A 27,122-nucleotide genomic window follows, 5' to 3' on the forward strand; every position below is an offset into this window, starting at 1 on the left:
TGCAGATTAATCTAAGTGAATTATTAAAATTTAAATTAAAAGGAACCCGTCTTAGGAATTAATCAAAAATGTCTGATTTCTCAGAATTCACAATGACAAATCCTTCAAACCGCAAAGAGATAGAGGCAGAAAATGCTTCTAGGAATTATATATTTAATTGATAACTAGAACTCTAGAGCTGAGGAAAAAACTACAAGAATTCGCATTTCATTGATAGTTTCTACGAATCTTACAGTGACTCGTTTTAAATATTTTTTTTCTGATAGCACCGTCTACGCGTAAATCACACTCACTAACCGATCCGAGCAAGTTGAATCACTCAGAGATCGAGAATTCCCCATCCCCTACTTAATCCCGTCCCGCCATTTATCATCAACAACGCGCACATGACACAGTTTCTAAGTCCAGCCTAAACAAATCGCACATGCTTGCTCCCGTCCATCACATCCCCGCAAGTGATAGCACCGCGTCAGGCACACGTCTGCCCGTCTACCGGCTATCGAACCTCACCAACACACTCAAATAGACACTTACGAATATCACTCTTCTGGTGGACCGATTGCAGAGCTAACATATGATGATGCTGACACATCATCTTGAACCCTCTTCCTGTTTTGCTGCGATCACTAGCTGCTGAGGCTGCCTCTTGCCTGAGTATTCTCCGTCGTTGCCCGTTTTCTGTTTTTGCGCTTCTGATTTGCACAAATTCAAATTTGCACACCCTCCTATCCAAACAGTTCGATTGTCAGTTGTTGGTTTTTGCACTGACGTCCAACGACGACGCTATCTGGGCAGGCCTCGACCGTGGGTCGTTGTTTTGTTTTCTGCAAAATTTCACCAATCACAAGCATTTTCACCTTTGTCGTCACATGTTTCACCCGTCCGTACGTAATCACATGGCAGACGGATTTTTTTTTCTCCCGACCCCCACGCGTGATCTTTTCCGGATAAAGGTCGCAATCTGCACCCGAACTTGTTGCACAATGTTACTACCGCACGCTCTAGCTAGAACACTACTTAGATCCTGCGCCTGCGAATCGCGAGGTATTCCGAGAGGCTGCAACGGAAATACTAAACAAAATCACTAAACTGTTGCTTCGCGTGCGCGCCGTACTCGGATTCTTGGGACACCCGACCCTGCCCAAGCTGTCTACTACTTGGTGGTGGCTGATATGAGCGAGGGGTGAATTCTAGGAATGTAGGAAGGCGAAGAGGGTGGAAATGGAGCGAATCGGTCCGCGGTAGCCACCGTACTAAGCGGTATACCTACTTGCTCTCGCTTGCCTCCGTTTGGCCCAAGTTAAGTGTTGTTGTTTGTGCTCTCTCGCATACTAACTAAGTGGTGGATGATGCTGTAACCGTCGACCGTCGTCCGACAATGAGACCTAGGTGATAAAGGCTTGAAATCCCAAAAATAAATAGAAATTGTATGTAAGCACAAATTCCGTCACCGGTCTTGGCTCGACGGGTGCACAAACGGGGTTGGGTGGCTATACTTTTTGTTTTCTTATATTTTTTTGCTCGGGAACCGGGATGAGCATTCTCACGGGTTTGACCGGAGGAATTTGGTCACACAGCACTTTGCTACGGAGTAAATTTTATGCAGCGACAAAAGTTTCCATCGGTAGGGATGATCTGGTTTCATTGTTAAGAATTCTTGGCATATGAATCAATAAATAATCAACGTTCGGTTACTGAAACATCTTAACGTATTTTTTTAAATCTTGGCTGGTGGTTAAACAGATGTTTATTGATTTATCACTTTAGTTTTGGACTTTATTGGGAGATCCTGTATGAAGTTAGATTTATTTTAGTAAAACGCTTGATTTCCAACTTTTTACCTAGTGGACTAATTTTAGTAAAATTAGTAAGATATGAATGATCTTTATTATGACTAAAAATGAGCAAAATTAAAATTAGGTCGTTCATTATATTTCAAAATATTATGGTTTTTCAAGTAAAAGGCGTTTCTTCTCAAATAGCTCTTAGTTTTAATAAACGCAATCAAATAAGCCCAACACTGTTCCAATATATTTTTTTTTGTTAATAACTTTATTTGTACAGGCTCAATCGAATAAACTTTACAGAGCCAAGTTATCATTTTCTTTATACATTATAAATGTCTTAAATCTAAAATTAAAGGATTGGAACCGATTACTCGCGGTCTTCTCGAGGTTAGTGGATGACAATTGTTTGGATCGGGAGAGGGAAAAGGAGATTTGGAATATGATTTATGATTCAAAAATTTTACTATTTCTAAAACATATACTTAATCCGTTATATCAACTCTGTAAAAATACACACACATACAAAACACAAACTAAACACAAGGTTAATCAAACTTACAATCTATGGTTAATATTCTTCAAGAAAACATATATGAGTTGCATAAACTCCAGATCGCGTCTAGCCAAAATATCCCGAACTGGAACATTAGGTTGTCTACCTCGAGCCCAAAGGGAATCGTACAACTCGGATCTGACTTCTGTTCCAATATAATAATCCAATATAAATTTATGATGATTCAGCAGCTAGAAATTCAGAAATATATCTCTTTAAATTGTATTCTTAAAGCTGTTTTTTTTTTTAATTTAAGGACATCTGTACGCTCAATTTTGACCAAAATCAGTTTTTAACAATAACTTTAAATTTTGGGGGGTTAGAACTATTTCAAATGTAATATAATGGTGTACTCGACTAGGCTAACAACCTACAATCAGTCCGTATCGTGTTCTCTTGCCGTGCGGATCTATTTGCTTTTTGCTGAAGAAAGTGTTACTGCTACCTACAGCTACAACAAATTGCAGGTCTGGCAGTGCGTCACTTTTTAGTGACTTGGTCACTTCAATTTATTTATTTATTTTGTCGTCAATCAGATGTAGACCATTTTACAAGTTACAAGTCATGTGTTAAAATAACGAATAGAATTAAAGTACTGCTTTAATCTGGTTTTTGTCATTTTGAAATCAATAGCTTCACTATGTTTATTGTAAGCAGTCATACTTTGGATTTAGTGGACCAAATTTGGCATAATTTGTGCGATAGTTATTTGTAGTAAATATATTTCGAGTTCGCAGTTGCCGAGAAGGTATGTAAAAATTAAGCTTTGATAACAGTTCTACTGAGTCAATTCGATGCGATTCTATATCGTTCACAAACGAAACCATTGCAAATTCACGACGCGCTTTCAATTTTAAAATGTTGATGAGCATGCAGCGTGCTTCATAAGATGGAAGAGGAAATCTTGTCCAACCTAATTTACGAAGAGCAAATAGTAAGAATTGCTTTTGTACTGATTCTAATCGTTCCTCATGCGTGAATGAAAAAGGTGACCATACTATGCTGCAATATTCAAGTATTGATCTTACATATGAAATGTACAGTGATTTTATTGTATACGGGTCATGAAAATTGTAACTGAATCGTTTGATAAAGCCAAGCATATTATTTGCTTTGTTGATAATTGTATTATAATGATCAGTGAATGCTAGTTTTGAATCAATTATAACTCCTAAATCCCTAACTCGTTCACACTTTTCTACTGCCTGATTTCCTAATACAATTGTATTTTCTGGTTTGTTTCTTTTTCTACTAATAGCTATTGATTTACATTTTTGAACGTTTATGTCTGTATATCTTCTTTATTTCTTAATTCTAGAAAGAGCTTCATGTCATCCGCATAGATTTAAAATTTTTATGTTTTTAAGAATAAAGGAGATGTCGTTCACAAATAAAATAAACAAAAGAGGGCCTAGATGCGAGTCTCGGGAGACTCCAGAAGTAACAGTAATAGGGTTTGATGTTTCACCTTTGAATCTAACTATTTGTTGGCGATTAGTTAAATATGACTCTAGCCATTTGAGAAGTCCAGGTTCAATTCCTATTTTTTGTAATTTGAAAAGAAGCATGGGTATATCAATACGATCAAATGCTTTGCTAAAATGGGTATAGAGTGCTTCTACATGGTTTCCATTATCCATTGCAACCAAAGAATAGTTGACGAATTCAAGTATATTTGTATTAGTTGATCGTCCTTTGAAGAAACCATGTTGCATGTTTGTGATTCTGTTTTTGATCTGATTGAATTTTTTTTTAATAGCAATTCCTCGGTAATTTTGTATGTCAGATTTTTTGCCACTTTTGAAAATAGGCACTAGAAAAGAGCCTATGTTTTTGGGAAGATTGTAGAATCTAGTGACATATTAAAAGGCCAGAATAATGGAGCTGTAAGTTTCAGTGCCAGGCTCTTCATAAATACTGGTGGAATTCCGTCTGGTCCAGAGCCTTTGGAAGTATCCAAATTGTTCAAAGTTGCCATAATATCCTGCACATTAACTTGATTAACTTGTATATCACTAATACATTCTGGGATAAATTCAAAATAATCACGATCACGATCATCTTCTGAAAAAGAGGTGTAAATTTCTTGGAAGGAAGTAGCAAATAGATTACAGATATCGGCTGCGTTGTCACCAACCGTTTCATTAAAATGCATTTTAGATGGAAAATTGTCTGATTTTAATTTAGTTTTAACGTAATTGAAGAATTTTTTTGGACTAGATTTTATTTCGAGTTCGGTTCTTGAATTGCACTCCTCAAATGTCCTCCTCAATTGTCATATTTAATTCATCGCAAATACGCAAATAGTTTGCCAAATTTTCATTGGTGCCTTGCTTTTTATAAGCCTTATGTGCCTTTTGCTTTCGATTTTTTAAGTTTATAATTTGACTGTTATACCAAACGGGATGTTTTGAGTTACTTTGACGTTTTCTTCTTTTTAATGGAACTTCTTCAAATATTATTTCAAATATTATTTTGTAGAAGACTCCACCTCCTGACTTCTTTTCCGACGAATGCAAATCACGATCATCCCTGAATACTTCCTCATTTCTAACACATTCGTCCCAACTAGTTTCAGTACCCAACATTATTGCAAAGGGGCAACCTACAAAAGTCCCTAAAAAGTCTCCTAAAGTCACTAAAGTCACTTTTTCTTATAATCAGTTACTATTTTCAACTTTTTTCGTGTGAATTTATTTCAATATTGTCCATTCTTCTTGCACTGTGTAGGATCTGATAGTCCGATTAATTCCTACATTTTTTTCTAATTTTAATCGTCTTTCTCTATCTACAGGGTGTCTACTCATTTTTCTAAATAAATTTACCTGAGTTTTTCAGGTTTTTCCAGAACTTTAACGGATAAACTCCAGGCTAATAATAAGAAAGCTATTTTTTAAATGCGTTAAAAGTATTTTTTCTTGTAGATCAAAACAACAGCAATTTGCCCAAACGTTTTTAGGGCATGGAAATCAGTTTTAAAGAAACAGCTACAATCAAATCCATTGATTGTTGAAGTCTAACACTTACCTTATTTCTCACTTTAATAAAGTTAAAAAAAAACTTACTTAATTTGAGTAAGTCCAAGATCTAAAAATATGCAATCTCTTGAAGTTTCGAATTCCATAAAATTTTCAAAGTGCCAGAATTAAGGAAAAAAAGGTTTATTTCAAGTTCGAAGTTAACTTTATGAAAGATTACAGATCTTCATTGCAGTCTCATTAACTTCACAACAATTGTAGAAACTTTGGAGATGTTCTGAGGAATGAAAGGAAATGCTGAGGATTTCAGTGAAGCTTCATATACAAACTGCGGGAATATAAGGGAAGTCAACAAGCTGAAAATATCATGAACTTACTGGAAGCTTTAAGAACCTCAAAGCGGTTCTTTCAGCATCCGAAAATTTTCAGGAACTTTTATGAAGTTCCTAGAATTTCAAAGAACTTCACAGGTGTCAAGTGAACTTGGAATCGGTGAACCGGTTCCGGAGATATGGCCGGAATAAGATCCGATGAATATGGGCCTTCACGCTGGATTTAACGGAAAACGTATTAAAACCATCATGCGACACATCAAATTACTACAGAATTCAAAAATAAGATCAATGCAAGTCGTGTTAAGTGTTCCAGACCACACAGGACACACTTGGACATGTTCCGGGTACCCCGGGGAAGTTGCTTGAATATTAATTGAATTAAAACCCATTAAATCACATTAAAATACGATGATAAGGTGATTGGTAGCCTCACCAAATAGACTTCTTCTTCTTCTTCTTCGCATTTCAAGCTTATTGCATATCGCATATTAGCTTATTGCGTGCTCTCAACTTAGTGTTCTAGATGCACTTCCACAGTTATTAATTGAGAGCTTTCGATGCCTGTACCATTTTTGCATTGGTATAATTGTGTGGCAAGTCCAATCATACTTCTATGCCCAGGGAAGTCGAGAAATTTTCCAACCCGAAAAATTCCTAGACCGGACCGGGAATTGAACCCAGCCACGTCCAGCATGGTCTTGCTTTGTAGCTGCGCCTTTACCGACTGAGCTAAGGGAGGCCTCCACCAAATAGACTACACCCGGATATATTCCGGGTACCCCCAGGCAGTGGCGTAGCGTCACTGGATGACACGGGGGTGGGGGGCTTGGTCACTGATAATGACAATAAAATAAATAAACTTGAATAAGTAAGAAGGGTCTGATCACACCATAGGTGGATAAATTCGGGGTTTTTTTTTTAAAATACTGATAAATTCAGGGCAGTTTCGAGAAATTTAAAGAAATTCAGTAATCGTTTAGGCAGTTTTAATAACACCACTAGACTACTGAAGATGTTTTAAATTAGTATCGATAATTCATGGGAAGTTTCATGAACTTCAGAAAAATCTTGAGAACTTCAGTGAAAATCATAGAACTACATTCATTATTTCTTTCTAATTCCATGAAAATTGCGGGAGCACAAACGTTCCAGAAATTTAGACACAGAAGGACAGTGGTCTTCAGAAACATTTCGAGGACTTCATAGAAATCTATGAAGCTCTATGGGGAGATCCGCGAGCTTCAGGAAATTTGTATGAACATTAGCAAAATGCGGGAGCATTTGAAAGAAGTTTAGTAAGCTACGGAAATTGGAGGAATTTCAGGTGGAAGTCAGTTCCCTTAGTTTCTGAAAATTAGTGGGAAATTTAAAGCAGTTCCCAGATTTTCAGAAAACTTCAGAGACGTTAAAAAGTTAATTGAGGTCTTCGCATTAGTTCAGAAGTTCACGAAATCTTATACATTTTTAGGACAAATCAATTAGATTCAGCGCAGAACAACAAGTTTCGTGAGAACTGTAAAAGCTTTAGAGAAGTTTTGAGAATTTCAGAAAAGAACAGAGAACCTCAGAGCAGTTCCGTTAACATTACAGAAGTCACATAAATTTTAAAGAAGTTAAGATAACTTCAGCGAATTATTAAACCTTTAGAGGAGATCCATGATCGTTAGAAAAATTGAGAAAACTTTATGAAGTCCTATAAACTTCAGGGAAGTCTAAGAATTTGATGAGAAGTATTGTGAGCATTACCCGTAAAAAAAAGAACCGTAGAGGTACAATGAAAAGTATTGTAACCATACAATAGAGTTTATGGTATTAACAATAAATCGTATTTTCCACAACGATAAAATAACAATAGAATGTATTGTTTCTACAATAGAATCTATGGTAAATGGGGGAATATACAATGGATTAAGGGGGTCGTTATGTATCTTAACCATACGAAAAATCACTTTTTCCCGAACAAACTTGAACCATTTACCATTAATTGTATTTGTCGGAGCCGTACCAGACTCCAATGAAGGGAATGGTGGGACTTCCTAGTTCTCTTGCGGCAAAACTAATCGTGTCCTGACAAGACAGGAAAGGGAAAGGGTGCCGCTCAAACAGGAAGTCTTCGTAAAATGAGTGTTCTGCTCAGGCGCTTGGGATAACACAAAACTCTTCTTGCCCTGATAAGGACGGTTGGGATTCCGCAAGCCCGTCGACAGCAAGCACTCAACCAGCGGTGGACTGTATTTAAAAACGGTGTACTGCTCCTCCTCAGTTGAACACAATGCCGGATCAGAGGATGTTGTAAAAAAACTAGGATAGTTTTACTTATTTATTTTCTCTTGTTGTATACATTTGACAACTAAAACCATACTAATACTAATGCCACTAGCTTCGCTGCTTATATACTATCGTAATGCTTCTTCTTCATCTTCTGGTTTCGCCTTGCTCGTTCGTTGGTTGAGAGAAATTTAACAAATGGGTGGGGCTTACGACGGTCACTGACTATCGTTCGCGTTTGGGCGTGAACATTCTCCCCCGGGCTGAGAAGTATTCTCGGAACGATGACCCAACAATTGTTTATTGTCCTTGATAGGAAGCACTGCAATCCTTGTTGCTGGACGCTTGTAAACAGTGCTACCAACCTTAACGTCGACCGTACGAACTAATTCATCTGATCCTGGATAGGTTCGAACAATCCTTCCCAATTTCCAGTTCATGGGTGGCAAATTCTGTTCTTCTAGGAGCACAATCATTCCTGGCTGCAAATTGTGTTTCTTGATTTGGTCCTTGGTTCGTTGTTGTAAGGTTTGCAGGTAATCATTTTTCCACTTTCTCCAAAAGTTTTCCCGTAGTCTTTGCAAAAATTGCCAACGGCCAAGACGATTGACAGAAATGTCTTGGTAACTCGGCTCCGTGATGGCAGTAAGCGGACGCCCGATCAAAAAATGACCAGGAGTGAGTACCTCGGGATCATCAGGATCAGGTGAGGTAGCATAGAGCGGCCGGGAATTCAATATAGCCTCAACCTGTGTCAGAACTGTCACGTATTCCTCAAATGTCAAATGAGTGTCCTTCAAGGTGCGTTTCAAATGGTATTTGGCACTTTTAACGGCGGCCTCCCAGATACCACCAAAGTTTGGTGCCTCAGGTGGAATAAAAAACCAAGCGATTTCCTTCGGTTGACAAAAACCCTCGATTTTTCCAACGGCTGATTGAGACCGAAACAGTTTGTACAGCTCGTTGAGTTCCGCCTTTGCTCCTCGGAAGTTGGAGCCGTTATCAGAGTGCAATTCTCGAGGCAGTCCCCTTCTGCTCGTAAATCGTTGTAATGCGCCAATGAACGCATCTGTGGTCATATCCGACACTAATTCCAAGTGCACAGCTCGTGTTACCATGCACACAAATACGGCTATATACGCTTTCTCCACAATTGGCTTTCGTCGTCCTTGTTTTACAAACACGGGGCCCGCATAATCCACACCAGTCACTTCAAACGGGTTAGCAGGAGTCACACGGCAAGAAGGCAAATTTCCCATTAGCTGACTTGCCTTCGTTGGTCTGATATGAAAACAAGTGACGCAATTCCTCGTAATTTTCCTTACTGCAGATCTACCTCCTGTTAACCAAAATCTGCCTCGAATTATCACGAGCAAACTTGACGGTCCAACGTGCATATTCTCGAGATGGTACGCTCTTATCAGAAGATCGACAATGGGATGATTCGGCAATATATACGGATGTTTAGTCATGGTCAATATAGGCGAATTCGTCAATCTTCCACCTACTCTCAGCAGTCCATCCTGGTACACAGGATTCAGAGAAGCAATTCTTTTACATGGCTCCTTGTTCTCGATACGGCTTATTTCGTCTCCTAAAATTTCATGTTGAACTACCTTGATGATTACATCCATCGATCCTCGTAATTCAGGAACTGTGAGGTGACACTTCAAGTTACGAAGACTCGAGTCCTTGATTTTACAGTTTGAGATAAAACGCCGTACATATGCGATCACTCTCTGCAGCTTCCGAAAGGAGCTGAACTTGGCAAAAACGGGAAGATTATCAGCATTGTATGCGGCTGCAGAAACGAAGGCTGTCAATTTCAATTCCGGCAATTTTTCATCCGATAGCTGATTTGGTTGTTCAGTTTCGTAGTTTGCGGATCGTAGGAAAAAGGGACCCTTCCACCACAATTCATTGGATATCAAGACTTTGGGCAGCGATCCTCTTGACACAATATCCGCTGGGTTCTCCTTGGTAGGGACATATTTCCAGGTGTAGCCTTTGGTTTCAGTGATGATCTCAGCAACTCGGTTCCGTACAAATACTTGGAGTGAGCTTAATGGCTTGCGTAGCCAAGCCAGTACTATTTGGCTGTCAGACCAGAGAGTAACATCGTCAAATTTCATCTTCATCGAATCAATCACCTTCACAACCAATCGGGACAACAGTCGGGCCGCTAACAACTCCTTCCGAGGAATGCTCAATTCAGCTATTGGGGCGACCTTTGATTTGCTACACAAGAGTCGCAACTCGGCTCTGCCATCAGGAAAAACATTCCTCACATACACAATTGCACCGTACGCAGAAATCGAGGCATCAGAAAACCCGTGGATTTCCATAGCAACGGTGTTTGAAAGAATGACACGTCGAGGAATTTTCATCTCACACATTTGCGGCAGAGCATCGCGAAACTTCAACCAAGAAAGCAGAAGTTCTCCTTCAAGATTTTCGTCCCAAGAAAAACCAGCGGTCCACAATTTCTGCATCAAGATCTTTGCTACCACAACGACGGGAGAGACTAAACCCAATGGATCAAATAGCCTCCCAATTTCCGAAAATACCTTTCGCTTGGTGTATGTTTCAGGCACTTCGGCTGGAATCTTCGTTACGAACATGAATTCATCAGAATGTGGGCTCCAAGTTAGCCCCAAGGTCTTGATTACTTCGCTTGTGGTAGTATAATCCAAGCGCACTAACTTCTCTCGATTTTCCTCAGGGATTTGATTCAGTAATTCCGGACAGTTTGAGCTCCACTTGTGGATAGGAAAACCACCAAGTTGGAGTAATTCTTGCAGCTGGCGCTGTGCTTCTACAGCTTCTTCTACACTGTCAGCTCCAGAGAGGATGTCATCGACATAACAGTCTTCAATGAGAATCTTGGACGCAAGAGGAAATCGGTTACCTTCGTCGTTGCACAACTGAACCAGGCATCTGGTGGCAAGGAAAGGCGCCGAAGCTGTTCCGTACGTTACGGTTAGCAGCTCCAGAACTCGTAGTCGTTGGTTGGGTTCCATCCGCCAAAAAATCCGTTGGAATTGAGTATGGCCCAAAGCTATCAATATCTGCCGATACATTTTTGCTATATCAGCGGTGAATACTACGACGGGTATGCGAAAACGAAGAAGAATGCTTAACAAATCACTCTGAACAACGCCTCCGACTTGAAGTACCTCGTTTAGAGACTTGGCTGACGGGCTAGGCTTGGCCGAAGCGTCGAACACCACTCTTAGCTTCGTCGTCGAACTGGTTGGCCGTAACACTGCGTGGTGTGGTAAATAATAACGACCTTGAGAAGGAACATCGTTTGCTTCATCGACTTCATGGCAATGACCCAATGCTTCGTACTCAGCAATAAACTCAGAGTACAGTTTCTTCAGCGTGGGATCCTTCTTGAACCGTCTCTCGAGCATTAGGAAACGACGAAGTGCAACGGATCGGTTGTCCTCAAGCAATGCAATATCTTCTCGGAAGGGGAGTGAAACCATGTAACGTCCAGTTGACGTCCGACGATGTGTTGAACGGAAAATCTCTTCGCACATATTTAACTCTGTTTCCTCCTTCACTGAATGTGAAATATCCTCAACTTCCCAGAACCGACTTATCGTCTCACTTAGGGAATCAAGCGAAACAGGGTGGGCCACTACGGTATCAGCAGCATCGTTGTTGATCTCTCCAGCGAAGACCCAACCGAGATGGGTTTCATGGAGCTCAGGAAGACCATCGGCTAGGTGAATCTGACCAGACTTCAGCAACGTGAAAAACTTTGAAGCGCCGATTAGCATGTCGATTTTATCAGGCACGTGGAATGTAGGATCTGCCAATTGAACTCCGGTAGGAATTGGCCACGATGAAACATCTATTTTAACGGAAGGGATGGTACCGGTTACCCTTGGTACCACAAGGCATTCCATATCAGTGGAGAAATTGGAACACCTGGACTGGATCGTCACTGTCAGTTTCTCTCTTGCGTAGATCTTTGCTCCGCCTATTCCGGTAACTGGCACGTTCACTGGCTCACGGGAAATCTTCAAACGGTTGGCGATCGTCTCGGACAAAAAACATACTTGGGAGCCACTATCCATCATTGCCCGGCAAGGAACTAACTGACCATCAGCACTCTCAAGATTCACGATAGCAGTTAGCAGCATCACGGTCTTCGCGGTTTGAGAATGGTTGCAGGAACAGGATGTGTTGGCACTTGTTGACGGAACGATTTTGGGAACTGTTTTGACTTCAGCAGCGTCCTGGGAAGAGTCCTTTTCAGGGAGGGTTTCGGTCTCAAGGGTTTTCGTGAAGGATTCTTCGTGCAGGAGGGTGTGATGTCGCTTGTGACATTTCGAACAATTACGCTTGGAAGAACAATCCTTGGCACAGTGGCCAAGTCCGAGGCAGTTGAAACAAATTCTCAATTGCTTCACCTTGTTTATGCGCTCTGCGATAGGCAATTTGGTAAAAATGGGACACTCAAAATGGTGGTGGTTTTCACCACAAAATTTACATTGACTCGAAGAATTAGAGGACGTGACAGTGTGTGCCTTCTGATACACAGGTTTTGCATTGGAATGTTTGGACTGAGGCTCTTTCGCCACAACAGGATGACGAGAATGTTGGAAACGCTCAAGAATTTGGCACTCACCTTTTAAGAACACCAACGTATCCTCGTACTTGGGTAACTCACCATGTTTTTGCTTACGTTCCCACAGCTGTAGGGTGTGATCGTCCAAACGGGAGGTTAATAGCTTCGTAATGATGACCCCGGATAGTTCGTCCACTGCCAGACCCTGGTACTCCAGTCCTGCGACGTGACGCTCACATGATTTCGTTAACTCCAACAGATCCTTGAAGTTGCTCTTCATCATCGGTTTCAACTGGATCAATCCATCGACGTGGGTGTCCACTATGACACGCTTGTTTTCGAACTGTTCTCTCAGCTGTCTCCATACTTGATGGAAATTGTTGTCTTGAATCATCTTGGCATTGATGAGACCAGCTGCGTCACCCACCAAAGATTTGTCAAGATAATGCAGCTTGACGGCATCGGAATCACCACTTTTCACGACCAAATCCTCAAACATGGCTTTGAATTTGGGCCAATTCTCCACACGACCATCGAAAGAAGGTATCGGTGCTTTGAGGGGATGATGCTGCACGACTACTTGGGCTGCTCCACTAGGAATAGCAACCACAGGAGCAGGCTTGGCAAAATACTCCATCAGACGCTCTAGGCGATCGAGCGCTTCCGTGTGCAGAACGTCGAATTCGTCTAGCTTGTCGTCTTGCTCTTCCATTTTTGCCGGTGGAGTTATGGCAATCACTTCACGGTGGGCTTCAGTGTACTCGGTGTAATGCATTTCTAACTTTTTGCCATACACTTTGAGTAACGATGCACTGATTTGCGATGGGTCATCTTCAGCCTTTTCAAGGTTGTTGGTTATTTTAGTCACTTTGCCTTTAATTTGTCCACGTTGGTGAATAAACATCTGCAACTTCTCGGCGTCCGCAGTGGGCTTCTTAGGCGTGTGGTCGATAGGCATTATGACATTTCACTTTTCACAACACACTTTCTTTCACTTTTTCACTTAAATGTATCTTTTTTATTTATTGTCCACTTTACTTATCCAATTCTCACTACTCACTACTAGCTTTCATCCAACATCCTCCAGAAACTTCTCGTAGGTTTCTCCGCACAACGTTGCTCTGATCCGGCTCGAAGGACCAATGTCGGAGCCGTACCAGACTCCAATGAAGGGAATGGTGGGACTTCCTAGTTCTCTTGCGGCAAAACTAATCGTGTCCTGACAAGACAGGAAAGGGAAAGGGTGCCGCTCAAACAGGAAGTCTTCGTAAAATGAGTGTTCTGCTCAGGCGCTTGGGATAACACAAAACTCTTCTTGCCCTGATAAGGACGGTTGGGATTCCGCAAGCCCGTCGACAGCAAGCACTCAACCAGCGGTGGACTGTATTTAAAAACGGTGTACTGCTCCTCCTCAGTTGAACACAATGCCGGATCAGAGGATGTTGTAAAAAAACTAGGATAGTTTTACTTATTTATTTTCTCTTGTTGTATACATTTGACAACTAAAACCATACTAATACTAATGCCACTAGCTTCGCTGCTTATATACTATCGTAATGCTTCTTCTTCATCTTCTGGTTTCGCCTTGCTCGTTCGTTGGTTGAGAGAAATTTAACAAATGGGTGGGGCTTACGACGGTCACTGACTATCGTTCGCGTTTGGGCGTGAACAGTATTGTTGTTCTATTGTTGAAAACTCTTACTATATGGGACGTATTGTACATCTATTGTAATAACAAAATGTTAAAAATTCGTGTACTATATACGCACAATAAGATCGATTGTTGGCAATAGATTTACTTGTAATTGTATTTTATTTTATGGTAATTGTATGGTTATTTTTTTCCGGGTAGGCTAGTTTCTCAAACTACAAAAGAACTTCATTAACTTCAGGAAAAAAAATGGAAACTTTCACGCAGTTCTGAAGACCTCAGAAGAGTCCATTCCATATTCAACGGAGATTTCCATTGAAATATTCCTCAAAATTTCGATGATACTATCCTACGAATTTAATTTTCTTTTAGTTTCCATCGGAATTACCTTGAAATTCTCCACGATAAGAAACCGTTTGGAAAGATTCTCCGAAAGATTCATTGAATTCATTTCAGATTTCCTTTTGAAACTCACTCCTTCCCTTGGAATTCTACTCACATTGAAAGTCTCCTAAGAATTCATTGGCATTTCTTCTCACAAATTTCTTAGATTTCTTCTCATAATTTGTTTGGCAAACTCTCCTAAATTTATTTTCCGAATTCCTTTGAAGATGTCCTGGAGTTATTCTCAGATTTAGTTGTAATCCTCCTTTAAGTATTCTCAAAAAAATCCATGAACTTATGCTGCGTATTCGTTTTCTTCCATACACTTTATAGAATTACCCTCAGATTGCCCTTGGAATTTTCCTCTAAAGTTCACAGGAGTTGTGCTCCTCAGAAATTCCTAAGAGTTTTCTTTAAAATTTACTTTTAATTCAATTCAGGGTTTCTTGAAATTCCACTCAAAACTGTCAGGCTTCACATGAAATCTAAAATATGAATGAGGTCCTTAGAAATAATAATAAAATTCCACGAACCTTTAAAACTGTGCATGGAATTTGACTCCAAATTCTTGAAAAATTTGTAGCTGATAAAAATTCCCATAAAAATAGCAGTAGAATTTGTTAATAGTACAATATGTAAAAAGGCTAGAAGACAATGAACAAAGAGTTTTGTTTTCCCATAGTAATTTCCATATAAACTTCAAATGGTTTGTATGGAAATTGTATGTAAACTTCAAATTTCTGCTCGATCCTTCAGATTCTTACAGTAACCTGCTTGGAAGTCGTTTCGGCGAAACATTTTACTGCCGCTATGGCGCCTAACAGCAAAAAAGGGCAATCTCTTGATCCCCCGTCTAATTAAATTAATTTGAGCAATCAATTGGATATGCTCACGGTTGATGAGAATGATCCATCATCCAGGAAAAATTCCACTAAACTTTCCCAGCTTAACGCCAAGAAGGAAAAGGTCCCCCATATTGTGATAACCACTCCCGATTGATGGCGTGTATTAGCTGAAACCTTGGACGGATTCAAACGTCTTCGCAAGTATCCTACTGAGAAGCAGCACACATTTTGTTTACAAAAAAAAAAACAACCTACAATAGGTCACTTGAAAAGTTGTTTGGTAGTGTAACACCGTGTAACCAGAAGCATCATTTATTTTGCTAACGAAATTTTCGTTACTCTTTGTATTATCTTCGGTAATTCTTTTTTGAGTATACGGATGTATCATTCGTAATCAATACGAAATAAAATTAAATAACTTAAGTTAAGCTTAAAACAACGAATAGATTTGTAGAACAAACGAGCAATTTTATATTCAGTGTGGGACCAATACACACTGAAATTTTGTTGTTCAAACGCCATGCTTTTACCATACAACTATGAATGTGGGCGAAAAAGTTACAATTTACCAACTTTCGAATGCAATTCAACGGAATTTTCGATCAACCCCACCGCCACGCGAACTGATAGACGATTCGTCCACCAGTTGGCCGCGTTCACCCAGGACCTAGGTGACTGATCTTGACATTGCTATTTCTCGCTCTCATTGCTTTCAGTTTTTTTCTGTTGGTTTCCCCTGCATACCACCCTCGTGGTGTTTACTCGCTATAATCAACACCCCGACGAGAAGCCAACGAAACCCAGCAGAGAAAAATACTAATCAGAATGTTTGGTGATTATTTATTTGTAAGCACACACTGGGCTGATCACTGGATGAACAGACTGTGGCTGCATCTCGTTTTTTCCCCTCCCAGATTGGCTGATGCAATGTTTGTTTGTTTTGTAACTAACGGTTATGGAAGCTTGTCTTGTAACTGATACTAGTTTAAAGTTTGATTGTTCTACTATGTCAATGGAAAATTTTAGCTTTTGTTAATAGTGGATTCTGATTCAGCTTTGCTCGAAACATTCCCGCATTCCACCGAAAAATTTGAGACGACAATTACAATGCGTATGACGTCGTCGTCGTTGGCGATAGAATTGTTTGCATATTCCACGATTTTTTTGCACGGAAAGACGCGCAACCAGCCGTCATTGCCATAATCTCCTTCGGGTAACAAGAATACGAAAACCGAAAATAAGAATATCAAACAGCCGACACTAGAGCAATGTCGAGCACAAGGGTAAACTGGCAGTTAGTCAGTGCATTATAGAACGCCGCTTGGGGAGCATCCATTTTGAAAGTGACGCGGAATTCTGGACAATGTCACGTTTTTTTTTCCATTCCATTATACACTGCTTGCCACAGATTTCTGAACCCCTCCTCTCCCCCCTTAGAGCGTTACGTACTTAATGGATCACCCCTTGTAGCTGTATGTGTAGTTGTTTGTTCTTGAAGCGAATACTATTTGCATACATTGCATGGTTATCAGCAATATCGCAGTTGGCAGACTGATGTAATGAACGTACATACGTCAACAGTGGGGAGAATTACTGTCTATAAATGAATGAATTATCGTCGTCCTTGCTCTGGGGATGACCTATCGTGCCATGTTCGGTGCGGTTTTGATTTTGGGAGTCTACAATCAAGTTCGGACGGTCTGAGTGCAAATTAGTTGTTGTTTTGGTTTTTTTCTGCGACGTACACGGACGATTAGCCGATTCAAAATTGACTCGAGTCAACACAATTTTGTCATAGGTGGATTACTCAAAAGTCAGTTGAATTTTAGGAGTTTGTATACTAATGACTGAGTGACCACTGTCGTTTTTTCTCATATTCTAGAAGTTTTTCCTGAAAAAACCCGGAAAATTCAACACACTTTTGAGTAAATCCACTTTTGACGAAATTGACTTGACGATCGAAGTAGGCTGCGCTTGAAGACTGAACATGTGAATTTTTGCTGCGTGTTTTTCTTCCACTGATTTATCAATTTTTAATTTAATGCTGTAATGCTTGTAAAGTGTCGCGAAGCTTTTAAATCAATGTTGAAAAGTGCATAACAGAAACGCTTGTGAATTGTGTACAAGATGAGTGAGTTTCAAAGCTCTTGCCGGGTAGCATGAGCAGCTGGCTTGTGGGGCACGAAGCAGAGGGCTGCCAATATGAATGTTTCGTTCTATTCGGCTAAGTTTCCCGAAATGTGCAGCCACTGGGGATCGTTAAGAGCCTAGAGTATGGGGATTTGAAAGGTTCATCCATTCAAAATGACGGAAGAGGCAAACAAAGATAAGTTTAGTTCATTTCGAGGAATGTATCATTTGATGTTCACCCAAGCAACCATAGGCACGTTATTTCGCCTTTTTGGCTATATGCGGGCCTCATCAGAACATACAAGCACTGATATAGTCGTTGTTCAGCTGTGCCTATGGTTACTTGGGCAGTTTATAGTCATGAGTACGTGCGTGCGTGCAAAGAATCATTACCAACATAGGAGAAAATTCGGTAAGATCCTTCCATTGCATTATCTTATGATTCTTCAATATTGTACAAATATTTACACATTACACACAACTACACATAGTAACTCGGAGCGTTTGGTACGGTATATCCACGCATCCTTCCACCCCTGTAGATTCAAAAAATGTTCCCATTCATTTCCAAGAATCATCTTTGCGGCAAATTCAACGCAGTAGGCCTGGCCGTATTGATGTTTATATCATATCTCAGATATGCTGTAAACATCAATTAGACAAGAAAAATGATTAGACCTCATCTAACCTAATCATTTTCCAGGATGCTTTCTCGTACTGGCTGCGTTTGTATTAGATTAGATTAGATTAGATTTTGACGAAATTGACTTGACTTTACTGAATTTTGAGTCGGTCTGATCGTCCATGGAGGTACTGATTTTTCTATATTTCGAACTTTGCGTTGCAGTTTTTTCAAGAATTGCTATTGGGATAATATTTTTTTAATTTGATAACTAAAACAAATCTAATTTAAGCAACATGACATGACATGGCATGACAGGTCACATACAATGACATACAGTAGCGCTAGCAACGGATGGAGCCCTGTACATATCAATCAATCTCGTGTTTCAATCAATGGAAAGTTGAATGGATAATAAAGAACAAAACAGAGAGCTCGGGAACGTTCAGTTAACGATCCTCCGAATAAATTTAATCCTTTCCATTCGTTCGTTATCATACCAACATGTAGTATTTGGGAGCTTGCATTGTTATTGTTGCTCCACATCACGGACGCACAGTGGACCAGAACTGTGAAAAGACGGTAAAAAGTCATTATCTCGTAAATCTGGCATTTAACATAAGTTGGGGATAGTTTCTGGATATGAAAAACCCCTTCTTTTTACATTGACAGATCAATGATTGATCGTCCTAGAAGTGAGACCAAAATTTTATTTTTTCTAGAATCTCTAATTCAGGATCGGTGTTTCCGGCAAAGTTTTAGAAAATCTAAATGCAAGCTACACGATAAAATGACTTTTGACCGTCTTTTCACAGTTATGGACCACTGTGGGACGGACGGCACGAAAGCCTCACCACGGCTGCTGTAGTCCATTTGGGAGCATAATTTATGCAAAGTAGGTTGCTTTTTTTATTCATGTTGGCGTTCATTGTGCTTTCCTTATTTATTTTTTTTTATCGTTTGTCGGTAGGTAGGCAAGTTTTTGTGAGAAATTTTTTCGAGCAATTTTATTCTTAATGGACCGTGTGCGCGAGAGAGGAAATCGGTCCTCCACTCGGGCTCACACAATAGAATGAAGTTGAAGTTGTAATAAACATACATTTTCGGGCTGATATTTTCGTGGCTTGAGTGTGGTTAACAAATAGTTTGGATGGTATTAGCGAAATTCGAAGATTTTTGCACTTTTTGAATCTATTTTCACATTGGCCCATGCATCTAAGATTGGGCCCATCGCTAAAAATCTGCTATTTATCAATTTTATCTAGATGAACGCCTCATTGGGACGGTGCTAATGGATATTGGTCGCTATTGAAAATTTAGTCGATTGCTGAATTTATGTATGGGCCCAAATTAGGGGAATTTAGGCCGACATTACATCCATTTCCACTATATAGTGAAAACCTAGATATCCAAGAGCCGTTTATGATATATGCCAGCCTTTTTTAATTTGATGTGTCAACTATCTGTAATAACCTTGAAAATCAGAAATTTCGACTTGGAACATCAGGGGATCTCAGAGAATTCCTCTTAAAATTCAGAGAAATATTCCTGAATCCTAGCAGGCCTGGGTTCAATCCCAGTCGACGAAGCCGGGATGTTCTGAGGCATAACATCTCTGATCACGCCTACCTTCGGAAGGGAAGTAAAGCCGTTGGTCCCCGGTTCATGAATTTATGGGTCGAAAGGTAGGGTCCAGGTGTGGCAGCTGCCTCCCTGGCGTCGGTAGCATTGGTGCTCAGCAAGGAAAACAAGATCGACGGAAAACAAATAAAGGAAAACAAATTCTGAATCCTATCCTATTACTTGAAAGTATGGCTGATCTCACTATTCTTATGCAATATAAAGGGTGATACGGTCAAAATTTGGTCAATATCAACTTGACGTATTTCTTTCAATTTTGCATTTAAAAAACCTGAACACCCCTCATTTTGAAGGTGTGTGTGTGTAGAATGTTGCTCCTATTTTGATTTTGGAATTCACTCTTCAGTTGTCAAAATGCCGTCCAAGCAAGAAGAGCAGCGTATCAAAATTTTGCTCGCGCATCGCGAAAATCCGAGCTACTCGCACGCAAAGTTGGCAAAATCGCTAAAAGTTGCCAAATCAACCGTTACAAATGTAATTAAAGTGTTTGGGGAACGTTTGTCGACAGCCAGGAAGTCTGGATCGGGGGGAAATCGAAACCCGGAAGCCGCTGAGACGACAAAGATAGTTGCCGGTAGTTTCAAGCGAAACCCTAACCTCTCTCTCCGAGATGCCGCAAATAAGCTGGGTGTATCGTCTACAACCGTGCATCGAACCAAAAAACGAGCCGGACTATCGACTTACAAGAAGGTAGTGACTCCAAATCGCGATGATAAACAAAATACGACGGCCAAAGCGCGATCCCGGAGGCTGTACACGACGATGCTGACGAAGTTTGACTGCGTGGTAATGGACGACGAAACCTACGTCAAAGCCGACTACAAGCAGCTTCCGGGACAGGAGTTTTATACGGCAAAAGGAAGGGGAAAGGTAGCAGATGTTTTCAAGCAAGGTTGCAAAGACTCATTTCAGCTAAAAAAAGGTTTTTCTAAATTATGAAATAATTAGATGCCATGATCAAATTTTGAATTGGTAGGATACAAGAAGAGGTTGCAAAGAATGTGTTTGACATATTAAACCTGTTTATTTCACTTCATGAGAGTCACAATCAGCGATTTTTCACAAACTCACTCACTCACTCACTCACTCACTCAGCGATCAGCAAATCGCTGATTGTGACTCATAGAAAGCAAAATTTACAGGTTTTATGTTTCCAACGCATACTTTGTAACCTTTTCTTGTAAGTTACAAGTAAAACATGCCATCATACCATCTTTTGGTTTTATTATTCCGAAAAACATTATTTTAGCTGAAATGAGTCTTTGCAACCTTGTTTTCAAGCACATGAAACTGTCAAAGTTCGCAAGGAAATATCTGGTTTGGCAAGCCATCTGTACCTGTGGCTTGAAAAGCAGCATTTTCATAGCTTCCGGGACTGTCAACCAAGAAATTTACGTGAAAGAGTGTTTGAATAAACGTCTGCTGCCTTTCCTGAAGAAACACGGTTGTTCCGTACTGTTTTGGCCGGATTTGGCATCTTGCCATTACGGTAAAAAGGCCATGGAGTGGTACGCCGCCAACAACGTGCAGGTGGTTCCCAAGGACAAGAACCCTCCCAACACGCCAGAGCTCCGCCCAATTGAGAAATACTGGGCTATTGTCAAGCGGAACCTAAAGAAGACCAAAAAAAACTGCTAAGGGCGAGCAGCAGTTCAAGGCAAACTGGCTTTCTGCGGCGAAGAAGGTGGACAAGGTGGCTGTACAAAATCTGATGGCAGGGGTCAAGCGTAAGGCCCGGCAATTCGGATTTGGAAAAGCGGAAGCCTAACTGAATATTTTTCCTGAATTTTATACTAATTGAACTTGAAAAAGAAATTTAATTTGATTTTTTAAATAAACGATTTCACCGATTTACACGCGTTTTCCCTTGACCAAATTTTGACCGTATCACCCTTTAATTGCTCGGTGATGTTTGACGAGGTTACAAAATAAACCAAATGAATATGAGCATGTGGTTGCTCAAATAAAGGGCATTTTGATTTGTTGGGCCTAGATTATCAGTAACAATTGAACTCACACTGGACTGGCACGTTCCTATGTAGAAGTGGGATCCAGAGGGTCAATAAAAATCTATTTACAACTTTGATAAGACGCTAGATGAAGTCGGTGCCGTCGGGATTTTCTGACGCATAAAATCTCGCATCACGCCTTCCTTCGGAAGGAAAGTAAACCCGTTGGTGCCGGGTCCATGAGTTGATGGGTCGTTAGGTAGGGTCCGAGTGTTGGAGCTGCATTGGTACTCAATACGGAAAACCAAGATCGACGGAAAACAAATCAAGGAAGAAAAAAAAAAACGAAGCTTCCTTAACTTCTCTCTAATCCATTGAGCGTATCGGAAGTTTCCAGTGCCCTTATGAAGTTCCCAACAAACAATTTAACTGATTAAATGCTGAATAAGCCAATTTTTAGCTGAAGAAGCATATTTTTGCATGAATAAGCTCTTATTCAGCTTTTAATGTTTGTTGGGTTCCCTGGAACTGTGAGGAGTTCGGTAGACTTATGAAAAATGCTCTAAGAAGCTCTAAATTGCTACGATTTGCTCATACCTTATACAAATTTTCCTAAACATTCACGATGCTCATTGAATTTCTACCAAATTTTATGACTTGTACGAATTTTCTATAATGCATATAATGAAATTCTCTTAAATTCTAGAAAGTTTTCATATTGTTTTCAAAGTTCCCTGTACTTATTTCAAGTTCCATAATTTTTAATTCTACCAAGATCTCAGAACATCTATAAACTTATCCGAACTCCTGGGGATAATCTGATTATTTTCCACGAATATATTTGAACATCTAGTTAGTTTCATGAAATCAAACGAAGTTCCCTAAACTTCCAAGAAGTTCATTGAACTTTTTTTTTAGTAAGTACTCTGAAAAACTACTACAAAGTTCCCTAAACATATACGAAGTACTAAGAAGTTCTGAACTTCTACTATATTCCCTGAGCTTTTACGAAATTTCCTGAACATCAACGAAATTTACTGAGCGTCAACAAAGTTTCAAAAGATCACTGAAATAAACAAAAATCCCTGCACTTCTGTTAAACATTACAAAGTTTCTGAAACAGCTAATAATTCGTTAAACTTTTTTGGAGGCGAACCAGCCTCAGGCTGAAAGCCTCCTTAAGCATGAGCATTATTGACCGCCCACGGTTGCTACTCTGTTATTGCCAGACCAGCTGTAAGTACACAGAGAACCAATAGACGATGCTTCACAGCAAAAAAATAATTTTGATATCACATCAAAGTGGATGCACTACAATCATGTCGAAAATTTCATGTAATTTTTATGACCACATAAATAAACAAATGCAGTAAAAGCAGCGTAATGTCAGTTCATGCATTGTATTAATGATAATTTTGTCCTTTTTAGCAAGTAATATTACACCATATTTTCGACATGATTGTAGTGCATCCACTTTGACGTGATATCAAAATTATTTTTTTGCTGTGTTGAGACTAGCAATCATCCTCAATGTGTAAAAACTGGTGATCTCGAATTAGGCAATACCAGCGCCAGCCGCACCTGAACGCAGGTCAAGAAAGGAATGGGTAGGAATGTGTGGACGTGACACTCGCTTTGATGGATGCCGAGGAGTCCTCTGCACTTCCACGAGGAATTATAGGGATGTTGGGTAAGAGAGTTGGGTTAGCAGCAGGGTTCGTTTTGGTAAACGATAAGCTGAATTGATGTCCTAACGATCGTATAACGCGAAGGAGCTTGGGATTGAACCCACGGTCTTCTGCTCAGTAAGCAAAAACGTTTGCCACTAGGCAGACGAGCTCCTTTTTAATCATTGACGAATCTTGAATGTGGATGGGCTTGAGATTAGACTCATGATGTTCTGCTCAGTAAGCAAAAACGGTTGCTCTAAGGCCACCGAGCCTCTCATATCACATTATAGCGTTACTCAAGTTTTTATAACTATTCAAACCCGGCACCGAAGACAACGAAAAGTTTTACAAAATACACGATAAACAAGCGATATTTTGATATTTTTAATATGAAAGGATCTGGGACCGCGTTTTTCTCCTCAGTAAGCAAGCCACTGCAACCGATGATCTTTGAAATCCTAAAACTAAAAGCTACGAAAGAGTACTTAGGCCTTCATTAAGATCTACTTTCACACGACGTTTAATGTTTCGATTTTCTCTTTACGCATGGTTCAGACAATCATAACAAGCTTTGACCAACGTGACGATTGTTTAAGACCTGGTTAAACAAGCTATTCAAATGAAATTACGTTCTCGAATTTCACTTGGAATGTAATGAACAACAGAAATACGCGATAATTCATATTTTCAGCGGTTGATGTTTAATTTTAAATATACCAACGGTACTGCCTACGACTACGACGGCGATTACGACAGCGACTACGACGGCGCCTACCTCAGGCTGAAAGCCTCCTTAATAAAGATAAATCAATCAATCAATCAATCGTTAAACTTCCCTCCCGTAGGCCATTCTTCAGGACCTTGCCGAAGGTGGGAGAGCCTACCTCATGCTGTAGACCTGCATGGGAGACCAAGACAGTGGCCCGGACGGTATCACACATTCTTTTCATTCATTTTTTAGCCACGTCGTAAACGTTTATGTAAAGGCACTGACATCAGTGGGTTTTGCCGCTATTCACTCTTAAATTGGACGATACTAGTTAGATTAAATTATGTACATTATACCTATATTTGAAACATTTTAGGGACAACGACTACAAAGTACACTTTACAATTGCGTAAAGTACTTTAATTGTTTTTCATTCAATAATTCTCATTGAATGAATAACCATTAATACCTATATTGTAGTTGGTATCATACATAATGTATGATTTGCTTCATTTTCGAAAAGGGTGAATACTTCCATTATGGCTGTGTGTCCTGTTATGTGTTCGGTTGTGGCATTTGGGAATATCATTTACCATGCCCAGGGTGCGTTGGGATGGATTCAGGTGGCCGTGATGGAAGTACTGACCCTAAACAAAATTTACTTTAGATAGGAAACTAATGTTGGAATGAAGCATTTTATCACATAAAAGTGTTACTTAAGACGGACAAAGACAAGATAAATTTTCCGAATCAATGTAGAAAGGTAGCATAATAGAAATATAACTTTTAGGCTGATCTCGTGGGAAGAATAGTATGGGGGGGGGGGGGTGTGGTCTGCATAGGAAGGTAACTAGGTCATAAATATGTAGAATAAATCTCCCCATTTTGTTTTTTTTGTAGTTAAAGGTAATAGTGGAAGTTGTTAGTAATCAAATCTTCGATCATATGTTTGCTAACAAGTGAATTTTAGGGAAGAAAGATAATTCTATAAGTAATGAAAGGATAAGGCTGGTCAGGAATTTGTGATTGTTTATAGTGGGAGTTCGGATTTTCATGCAATTGTCTGTATCTGGTAGGGGGATATTGTAACATCTCAATAGTATTAGCTTATTAACCATCAACCGCAGAAACTATATGAATTGTCGCGTGTCTCTGTTGTTCATTACATACCGAACGAAAACATATTCATATTTTATCATGGATTGTTGTGGTTTTGAGATGCTCGATGACCCTGGAGGAATAATTTTTCTTACTGAGCAGAAAATCAAGCTCTCTCACAACAGAATAAACCACCATTGCCGGATTTCGAGATCATAAAGTGCCGTAATAACCAAAAGTTGAAATCTTTATATCGTTTTAGCATTGGAACTATTCCTTACCTCTCAATAAACCATAAACTTTGAAATGCACAAACACTAAATCCAATCTACGAAAAATACCGTAACAACGCTAACGATATGAAAGCATCATTACATAATTCTCAAATTTAATTCAAGGCAGAGCAGAACTCTCAATAATGGATTGATATATAATTAAATAACTCATTCAAATTTCAAATTATTTCTAGCTTACACATTCCATATCATTTTGTAGCATCGTGGCCAACTCAATCCAAAAAAAAAATTCAACTACCCACTTCAATCTCATCATCATCCCTTCGCATGGCGATCATGTAGCCTACATGTGGCGAGTCACCCATTACCCTTCCTTTACTATTGGCCTTGGACTGACTTGCGTTCTCACTGCCCCACCCTGCGCTGCAAAATGAAAATAATTCGTTAAACTTCTACAAAGTTCGCTGAACTGCTCTGGAGTTCACTGCACTCCTACGACGATCCCTACACGTTTTTTTTTCAATGAAGTTTCCTGAAGTTCATCAAAGTTTCCTACACTTCCACGGAATTCGCTGACCGAGTCAAGCTGAAAGTTCCTTGAAATTAAACAAAGTTTGCTTAACTTCTATGAAGCTTCTTCAACTTGTACAAAGTTCCCGCTTCCACGAAGTTTTCCCGAATTTTATCAAAGTTCCCTGAATTTCTACATAGTTCTCTGAGCTCGGAATTTCTACGATGTTTCCTGTATTTCTAAGATGTATCCTGAACATCTACGATGTCCCCGAACATTTACGAGGTTCTCGGATGCTAAAAGAGCATCTCTGAACGTTCCATGAATGTCTGCAAAGTATGATCATATTTTACAAAGTAATCTGAACTTCTAAAATATTTGGTAAACTTCTACAAAATTATCTGCCCTCCAACGGAGTTCACTGAAGTTCTACGAAATTTGCAAAAAATCTACAAAATTCACTGAGCTTTTACAAAATTGGTTTCACTCTTAGAAAGTTTCCTGAACTTCAACGCAGTTCTCTGAACTTCTTCTGAAGTTATATGAAATTTCTTTAGGATCTACGAAGTTTTACAACGTTCCCTGAACTTTATCGAAGTTTTTTGAAATCAAATGATGTTGTCTTACCTTCTACAAACTGCCCTGCGTATTTAAAAACTCAGCTCTATAAAGCTTAAATATTGAACACTGTTCGCATACGAAGGAGTTTTCAGCGCTATCTTTATGTCAATTGCATCGTAACTCCCCAATATTCGAATTAGGTTGACATCGTATCCATCTTCGTTGCTCAATTTGACAGTAGCCTCCTACATTTCCGGGACAACGTACTTCCTATGGAGCAACTATAAAAGACATACGAAGCAGTGGAAGATCTCTTTTTCATCATCATCTGTTGTGCTGAAACAATCATCATTAGAAATTTATAGAATTGTAGCAGAAGAAAATATACTAATCCGAAGTTTAATTTTAATAAAGTGCATTTAATCTAGTTCAAACAATTTGTGATTGAGTTCAGTGAAGAAACTTCTTACCTGCATGTGAAGATTAATGGTTATGTGCATCTGAAAGGAAAATTATAGAAATACTTACCTAAACCTGAAGACGTTCACTGGGAAAAGTGTACTCACCTGAAACTTACCTGTGCTGCTCTCGCTGATACTATCATCTGGTCCT

General features: G+C 39.7%; 2 protein-coding genes across 3 annotated transcripts in view; one reads left to right on the plus strand and one right to left on the minus strand.

Moving 5' to 3' along the window:
• LOC135707696 (protein phosphatase 1L) overlaps nucleotides 1-1,066 on the minus strand; it is a 128,179-nt gene extending 127,113 nt beyond the window's left edge. Inside the window, exon 1 of the mRNA XM_065229573.1 lies at nucleotides 535-1,066. Within this exon, the coding sequence (XP_065085645.1) occupies nucleotides 535-595 (61 nt within the window). The 5' untranslated portion in view covers nucleotides 596-1,066. The remainder of the gene's footprint in view (nucleotides 1-534) is intronic.
• The window catches only part of Ziz (dedicator of cytokinesis protein Ziz), a 319,014-nt gene that overhangs the window by 78,295 nt on the left and 213,597 nt on the right, over nucleotides 1-27,122 (plus strand). The window lies entirely within an intron of this gene.

The sequence above is a fragment of the Ochlerotatus camptorhynchus genome, unplaced genomic scaffold (assembly GCF_037179485.1).
Source record: "Ochlerotatus camptorhynchus isolate MF236.1 unplaced genomic scaffold, CSIRO-AGI_Acam_v1.1 ptg000316l, whole genome shotgun sequence".
Taxonomy (NCBI): domain Eukaryota; kingdom Metazoa; phylum Arthropoda; class Insecta; order Diptera; family Culicidae; genus Ochlerotatus; species Ochlerotatus camptorhynchus.